The 8,913-nt window shown below is 39.3% G+C and overlaps 2 protein-coding genes across 3 annotated transcripts; both read left to right on the top strand.

Annotated features, from left to right (window-relative positions):
• Positions 1–347: 347 nt before the first annotated feature.
• On the top strand, positions 348–2,440 carry cUnh15orf40 (chromosome Un C15orf40 homolog). 2 transcript variants are annotated; one of them, XM_079162625.1, is made up of 6 exons: positions 348–550; positions 1,136–1,265; positions 1,361–1,488; positions 1,627–1,814; positions 1,993–2,129; positions 2,229–2,440. In XM_079162625.1, exons 1-4 carry the CDS (start codon positions 386–388, stop codon positions 1,714–1,716), a joined length of 513 nt encoding a protein of 170 aa, XP_079018751.1. In that variant the 5' UTR covers positions 348–385; the 3' UTR covers positions 1,717–1,814; positions 1,993–2,129; positions 2,229–2,440. The 2 variants fall into 2 exon arrangements, with proteins under 2 accessions (XP_079018751.1, XP_079018750.1); XM_079162624.1 differs by having other exon boundaries at positions 1,993–2,440.
• A 3,475-nt stretch (positions 2,441–5,915) lies between these two features.
• Positions 5,916–8,424, top strand: cart2 (cocaine- and amphetamine-regulated transcript 2; the record flags this gene model as incomplete). The annotated part of the gene is made up of 3 exons (XM_079162218.1): positions 5,916–6,038; positions 7,507–7,590; positions 8,237–8,424. 3 exons carry the CDS (start codon positions 5,916–5,918, stop codon positions 8,342–8,344), a joined length of 315 nt encoding a protein of 104 aa, XP_079018344.1. The 3' UTR covers positions 8,345–8,424.
• Positions 8,425–8,913: the final 489 nt, after the last annotated feature.

Here is an 8,913-nt window from a genome sequence, read left to right as displayed (position 1 = left end):
TATATTTTATAATGTTTGTATTAAAATATAAAATATAAATATAATATAATATACATTTTATATAAATAGATATTGCAAACAATAATATATACAATATATATAAACGTATTAAAAAAGGAAACAAAAATATGAAACAATATTGATGAAGAAATGCTTTACATGTTAAAGTGATTTCTTTGTAATTCTATTATATATTCAGATGTTTCAACTGGAAATTTACATAACAAACGTTGCAGGCATTTGTTTTTTTCAATGAGGCTTTTACTATGAAAGAAACCGGACGTTAGTATTTTGAAAAGCGGAAGTTACGATGTTTACATTTTGTTAGCATTTCTGCTCCCTGAGCGTTAAGCTAACAGCTATCGAGCTAACAGTTAGCAGGTGGATGTTCTCCCGGTCGGGTTTCAGTAGAACTTGTAGTTTTATAAGATTATCTAAATGTTTTCAGCCGTTAAACGTTCAACCGTTCAACCGTTGGTCTGACGTCATCCCGGTGCGCCGTCCGTTAACGACAACAAACAACAAACAAATGCCCAAAAAAGAGAAAGCGGTGAGTTATTAGATGATACTCTAGTATATATATATATATATATATATATATATATATATATATATATATATATATTAGTGTATTTACCAAAGTACTGTCCGGATGGTACTTTACCCGTTGGAGGTACTTGTACTTTACTTTTGTATCAATCAATTCTACTACTTTATACTTCTTAGATACAATAACATTACTCCACTTTATCTCAGAGGTAAATACTGAGAGGTGGAAGAAGGAGATACATACCTGTGTGTGTGTGTGTGTGTGTGTGTGTGTGTGTGTGTGTGTGTGTGTGTGTGTGTGTGTATATATATATATACACACATGTATGTATATATATACGTATACACCACAGTGTAGAAATACTGTTGAAAGTAAAACTGCTGTATTCATGTTGTTGCTGGTAGCTTCATCTGGTCAAAGTGAGCCTTACTCTGTATTAGAGACCAGAAGGTATTCATTCATTTGTAAACATGAAATATATAAATGTGTTTGGTCCAGGAGCAGCTACTCCTGTTTGTGTAAAATGTGTGGTATTTGTACTATAAAGTACTAGTGTGCAGTGTGACTCACTGTGACGTCCTCCAGCTGAAAGGTAAAGCGGCTGCAGGCGGAGCAGCAGAAGAAGAAGCTTCCTGTCCGGTGTCCCGAGACAAAAGTGGATCCGTCTCCATCGTGGTTCACGTGAAGCCCGGCTCCAAACACAGCGGGGTCACAGGTCAGAGGTCACACTCGTCCTTCTTAGTACACAGCACTGTCACCGTGACAACCTGAGGGAACATCATCGTCTCTCTTCTTCTTCTGCTCTTCCAGAAGTCTCCTCAGAGGCAGTGGGCGTCGCCATCGCGGCTCCTCCGATGGACGGAGAGGCCAACGCCGAGCTCCTCCGCTACCTGGCTGAGGTTCTGGACCTGAAGAAGAGTCGCGTGTCTCTCGACAAGGTTTCCTAAAAAACTCCTCACGCTGTCCTGAAAAACATCAGCAGCTCCCCCCATGTGTCCTACCCAGTCTCCTTTGTATGCCTCCTTTATCCTTCCTGAGCCTGTCTTCATATAATCATGATAATATTGATCCTGCAGGGCTCCAGGTCCAGAGACAAGCTGATCAAAGTGGACTCCTCGCTCAGTCCAGAGGAGGTGTTGAGGAGGCTCAGAGAGGCTGCAGGCTGAGAGGAGGAGGTGAGGAGAGGCTGCAGGCTGAGAGGAGGAGGTGAGGAGGCTGCAGGCTGAGAGGAGGAGGTGAGGAGGCTGCAGGCTGAGAGGAGGAGGTGAGGAGGCTGCAGGCTGAGAGGAGGAGGTGAGGAGGCTGCAGGCTGAGAGGAGGAGGTGAGGAGGCTGCAGGCTGAGAGGAGGAGGTGAGGAGGCTGCAGGCTGAGAGGAGGAGGTGAGGAGAGGCTGCAGGCTGAGAGGAGGAGGCTCAGAGAGGCTGCAGGCTGAGAGGAGGAGGTGAGGAGGCTGCAACAAGCTGCAGAACCAGACGAAGACAGAGGAATGAGGACAGAGGAATGAGGACAGAGGAATGAGGACAGAGGAATGAGGACAGAGGAATGAGGACAGAGGAATGAGGACAGAGGACGGAGGAGGTTCATATCCCAAATATTTCAACTGCAAAACAATGTGAAGACGTTTGGTATAAAGACAAAGAGCAGATGAACGACGACGTCTCTCTATTGTCTTTTCAGACCTTCACAGACTGGTCTGGCTACTGGGACCAGAACATCACCATGGAAACGGACCGATCCACCAATCAGTGAGCAGGAGAGACGAGACGTTGACATGTCGGAGTGATCGTGTGAAAGTGTGATTTTGGTGTTTTTGGTTAAATGATTATGAATCTGTATCATTCAAATCTTCTAGATTTTATTAAAGGTAAACTTCAGAAATAAAATTATTATTTTTTATCAACACATCTGTCATGTTTTTTTGTTAAAGAAAATCTATCTAAATGTTTAAATATAGTGCATGTAAGCACCGCTCCAGTAGATGGCGCTGAGTGAAGAAGTTTATTTCCTTCATCGCTCAGCTGATTCATGTCATCGAGTGTTTTCTCTTTCTGTTCTGCTTCTCTTTACACGTAGAAGCAGAGAAGTAAAAAGGAGATGGTCAGACATCCCATAATGCTTTGTTTGATAGGTTATATACACTGGATAGACTCGTGATGATAAACGCCACTTCATCAGCTCGTGTAAAGAACAAATAGAAGATAAAAAGCTCATCAGAACCCGAGCGCAGCGGTAATGAGTCTGAAGTGAAGCGCTTCAAAGAGACGAGCAGCTTATTGGATCACAGCCGGACGGATCACCACTTCCTGTCAACGTCACAGCTTTCATGAAGCTCCGTCCTCAGAACTGCTGACTTTTACTTTTTTTGAGTCCAGCTCTTTTGCAAACAAACTTTTTCTTCCCATCAGCCTGTTTAGCAGAAGTTTATTCACTGAGAGCGTTATGTAAGGACTTCTTCACGCTGCGTCTCCTCTGGAGAGTAAAGCTGCTGTCAGGCTGAAGGACGTTCACCACGTGGTGCTAATCCTCCGCCGGCCTGACGGACACTTCAGGGATTCAGGCTCATAAATCCTCTTTTCCTCCGTGATGCTGGAACTTCTCTCCGGTTAGGTGTGTTTTAGTCAGTGGTGGCCGTCAGGGCCTGCAAAGCCTTCTCTGCTGGTCTACACACAATCACACAGTTAGAGCTATTTTATCATTTAATAATGTTTCTTAAATACACTACATGTATCATAATTTCACATAATTCATAGTCTCTGTGGTGGTTTTGAGTCTTTGTGGTGGTTTTGAGTCTTTGTGGTGGTTTTGAGCCTCTTTGTGGTCGTCTTGAGTCTTTTGTGATTTCAATTGACTTTCCATCAAGAAACGTTACCGTCACTTCTCACAGAGGCTCAGGCCCAGTGGCCCTCTGACTCCTTGGGCCCGTTCAGTGATCCGTCCTTGTTCAACGCTCAGTACATGACGAAGGGGAATCATCCCATCCATCCCATCCATCCCATCCATCCCATCCATCCCATCCATCCCATCCATCCCAGTCATCCCATTCAGCGCTGTGAACGAGGGTTTCATCATCTGACTCCTGTGACATCAGTGAGGAGCTCCAATCAGAAGACACCACGAGGTCATTATTCCTCCGTACCGATGCGATCAGAGGACGTTTCTGGATGTTTCTCGTCCTCTGGTTTGATGGAGCTGGATTTCTCTTCCCCTCGAGAGCTTCACAGAGAAACTGATCCGTCTTCATTTCAACTCATTCTATTGTGTTTATCTGCTCCATGTCGGAGCTCTCAGATGAACTTTGGGACCGTGTTGGTCTTCACAATTCAACCAGCTCATGGTACATCGTCCTCATGAGAAAGACACAAAACAACTAGAAACCATGCAGCCTCTTTCAGGTCGTTTTGAGTCTTTTTGTGGTCAGGGTGATCATCACCATCATCATCATCGTCATCATCATCCGCAACCAGACGTGCCAGAAATGAGCCACAACAACCCACCAGTTGGGCATCGTGGTGACCTCTGGGTTTGAGATGCTGACGAGGTCGTCCCTCCAGTCATTTCCTGTCTCCTCTCTAGTACACACTTTCAAAATAAAGCTAAATGAAGCTAAATAAAGCTAAATGAAGCTAAATAAAGCTAAATGAAGCTAAAGGACAAAGCCGAGGTGCGTTTCCCTGATGACTCCTCGTTCCCTCGGCTCTCTGCAGGTCAAGATGCATCAACGTGCACAAAACAGTAATCCTCAAAGGAAAGACTCCATCCTCAACTGCTTATTTAAGCAACTCCATGTTGAAAAGAAATTTGTTTGATAGAAGAAGAGTGAGAGGGAGAATGGCCCAGAGCCCAGCGGAGGATCAAACACCCACAGACGAAGAAGAAGAAGAAGAAATGATCAAAAGATGCAGAGCTGCATCCTCATCCTCTCTGCAGTGAATACCGACAGCTTTCATCCTCACTTTCTCTGCCAGTCAGCAGGATATTTCTGGGTGGCTGTGATGATGAGGACATTCGGAGACAATCACAGACCAAATCGTGCCCTGGAGACGGGTTTTTAAACCCTCTCTACTGTCTGCAGGTTTATTTATAGTGGATCTTTGTCAGCTCTGAATCTCACTCTAATGCCTCGCTGACAACAGGAGGATTTGGAGGCCGGATGTTTACCCACAACAATCCGCTCAGTCGGTGGTCGTCAATGAAAAGTCTGAGATCATCACAAAGTTAAAAAAAAACACATCACGAATCAACAAAAATCAATGATCTCAGAATCCTCCGGTTTAGTCCCACAAAGAAAAAGATGATGTCACATGAATGTGGTGTTTAGAGCTAAATGCTAACATGCTCAGAATATCAAATGTAAGTATTTAATGTTCTGTCTTATCTGAAATAAAGTTTGATTGATTAAATGTCTTTAGTTCTGCAGGTATTTGTTCATAAATCATGAACCACATTTATAAATACGCTCCAGACATTCGGACCACTGTGGAGCGAAAACAGTGGAGTGAGTTCACGAGCGTTAAAGGTCCAGCGTGACGGATCTGAATGCAGCCAAATGAAACTTCTCCTGTTATCCACGTAATCTTCAACGAGGAAGTATGAAGACAAAAAAACTAAAGTATTAAAGTCTTCATCTAATGTCTCACTGAAGTATTAAAGTCTTCATCAAGGAAGTATTCTTTACTGCAGTAAAAGTACTAATACCAGACTGTCCAAATACTGTGTTACAGTAAAAGTAGTAATACATCACAATAGAAATACTATCTTACAGTAAAAGTACTTATATCACACTGTATAAATACTGTGTTACAGTAAAAGCACTAATACCAGGTATATTATAGTCATGAATACAGTTTCAGTTTTCAGAATTATAGATCTTAAATAAATAAAAAGATCTAATAATCCATTAACGTTCTTGTGTTTTAATTGATTTTCATCAACATTCTAATTTAACTCAAACTAAAATCTATTAAATCAACGTTGACAAAACTTTCAATCATTTGTTTATGGATTAGTCTAATATTCATCTTTAACGTTTTATTCTTAAAGCCTCGGGCTTCAATTTACTGTATTTGTATCAGGTTGTTCTGAAAGGTGTCGTATATTTATTATTATATTATTATTTGTATATAATTATAATTATTATTATCATAATTATTATATTATATTATTATGATATATGTTTTCTTTTATTAATGAGTCATCCGATCATTAGGAGCCAGTCTACGTCACACCCGTGACGTCGTCCGGAGTCTGAAAGGTGGGCGGGGCCGTCTACCCAAACATCCCGCGCGGAGCAGCGCGTGAGCCACAAACAGCTGGAGCAGAGACAGAAACGCAGCTCGCGGAACTTTGTTCTTTTTTTCTGGCATCATGTGGGCGCGAGCTGTGCTGCTCGCGGGGCTGCTGTCCGCGCTCTGCCCGACAGGAAGTACGGAAGCCGAGAGGGACGAGAGGGACGTCCAGGACTACGGGTACTCCAACTCCAACAGACTGGTCAGTTATGATTTATGATTTATGATTTATGATTTATTATTTATTATTTATTCGTTTTCAATGTGTGTTTTTTGGACAGAACCAATGTAATAGTTTATAATAGTATTTGGTAATAAATTAAATCTGTAAGGATTAATCCATTATTCGATTATTCAGCAATATGTTGTTTGTTTAATATATACTATTTAATATATTATATATTTTATTTTAACATTTTATTCATATTATTATGAACTGATTACGTCTGATCAGCATCTCCTGTGAATATTTATTATCTATTACAGTAAATTAAATATATTTTGGTATTTGTTGATTTATGGATGAAAAAATAAAATCCAGAAAGTAGATTATTGTATGAATAGAGATCAACAATAGTCTTTAATAATAAACTTCATTCATTCATGTTGGAACTTGTTTAATTAATTCTTATGAATTATTTTGACTAAACCACTGAACTTAACGGGCATCAAAGATTAAATATTCATTTAATTTGATATATTTACTGTATATTTAGCAGTAATATTCAACGTTAGTGTTGTTTCATATTATCTCTGTTTATACTTCAATAAAACATTAAAGGTACTAAAACTGTAATTAAGCTCATAATTAGACATTAAATGATTAGACAGCAGTGACCAGACAAAGTACTCAGAAGTACTAATACCACAACGTATCTTCAGTACAAAATATACTTCCAAATGTACTTACAGTACCTAAAAGTAAAATGCAGAATATATACTACATTATTATAATTATTGATGCATTAATGTGTTCATTACTTTAATCAGAACCGTTTATTGCCGGTCTGTTGAACATACGAGGAATCTGACACGACGGGAGGAGCAACACAATAAACAACAAACAACAACAAACAACACAATAAACAACAACAACAAACAACACAATAAACAACAAACAACACAATAAACAAACAACAACAAACAACACAATAAACAACAACAAACAACAATCAACACAGTGCAAAGTAGGAACATATTAAAATGTACAGAAAAATATCAAATAAAGTGAAATATAAGATAATAAAGTGCACAAACGAACAGATAACAGGAAAATAACAGCAGCCGTCTGAACGGTCTGCAGCCGGCTGTTAATGAGCCGACGGGAAGAAGCGGTTCAGTGTCGTGAGGTCCTGGTCCTGATGGAGGTCCTGGTCCTGATGGAGGTCCTGGTCCTGGTGGACCTCAGCCTCCTTTAATGTTGCAGTTGATATTTTGTGAAGTTCCTTAATTATTAATAATTATTTTTTGTATTAAATTACACGACTTACCTCTGAGACGTAACGTAGAAGTAAAAGGAAATATTCAAGTTAAGTACAAGTACCTCAGAACTGTGTTTAAGTACATTACTAAATGTAGTACTGCTGGTGTTTGATGCAGTACTTTGATCTGTTGGAAGATGGAAGCTTTATGACGTGTGTGTGTGTGTGTGTGTGTGTGTGTGTGTGTAGCTGGGAGCTCTGCATGAGGTTCTGGAGAAGCTTCAGACGAAGAGGATCAATCCGTGGGAGAAGAAGTACGGACAAGTTCCCTCTGTGAGTCTCAAACACATTATCATTTATTAATATTTATTATATTTACCTCTAGATGTTTCTAGAAGTCTTTAAGTATTAAATGACAACATTTCATATTTAATATTTTAACTCTGTTTCATAAACACAGTTGTCGCTTGTTTTTACTTTGTTCTGTAAATTATTTATTTTATATTTATATATTCATGAAATGTTTTATTGTATATATATTTATATTACTCACTTATTCTATGTATTAGTTTATTTTATACATAATTTACTTCATATACAATTTATTCTACACATTAATTTATATATTATTTATTCCATGTTTTACTCTTCAACTGCAGTGACGTCTGTGTAACACAAGGTGGCGCCACTTCCTTTGATTATTATTATTATTATTATTATAACACTTTATAACCCTGAAGGTTATATCCACTAAAGTACACGCAGCACACAGTACTGTCTTTAAATACACAGTATTCTATCTTAATCAAGTACTCCTGTTGTATTTAAATACTCACCAACGTGTTCGTAGTGAAGCCGAAGAATCCGTCGTCTCAGGAAACGTTCACATCTTTAGAACGTTACGAGTTCCTCACACCAATCATGTGTTGATGTGCTTCTCCCTGTGTGTGTGTGTGTGTGTGTGGTTCTGTGTTCTCAGTGTGACCTGGGAGAACACTGCGCGGTGAGGAAAGGTTCTCGTATCGGGAAGATGTGCGATTGTCCTCGAGGAGCTTTCTGTAACTTCTTCCTGCTGAAGTGCTTATGAGCCAATCAGAGGCCAGAGTGTGTGAGCCAATCAGAGGCCAGAGTGTGTGAGCCAATCAGAGGCCAGAGTGTGTGAGCCAATCAGAGGCCAGAGTGTGTTTTAACATGTTTATTGATTGAACATGTTTATGTAGAATATAATTATATTAACTTGTGTAAAGTAGCTTTAAAGTTGTTCCTCCTTCATGAATATTCATTGTTGCATTAAAGGTGTTTTATCTGAAGACTCTTTGATTTATTCAAATAATAACAGGTTTTATAATTATACACGACTTATTTAAATATTTATAAACTGGGAGAAAAAAAGATGTTTTTTGTGGATTGAGACGTTTAAAGTGCTTTAAAGTTATTATTATTATTTATTACTTGATCAACGTAAAAGACACGAAGCCTTCATCAACCAACACCACTAAACACGTTGTTTTACTTAAAATGCTTCATCTTCATACTTTAATGATGAAGATGAAGAAGAACGAGCTTTAAATGAAGTTAAAACACTTTTATCTTCAGAGTGAAACTAAAATAAATAAAATGATTAAAACCTTTAAATCACTTTGAGTTACAGAAGCT

The sequence above is a fragment of the Pholis gunnellus genome (genome assembly GCF_910591455.1).
Source record: "Pholis gunnellus genome assembly, chromosome: 7".
Classification (NCBI taxonomy): Eukaryota; Metazoa; Chordata; class Actinopteri; order Perciformes; family Pholidae; genus Pholis; species Pholis gunnellus.
This window is presented reverse-complemented; position numbering and strand designations above follow the sequence as displayed.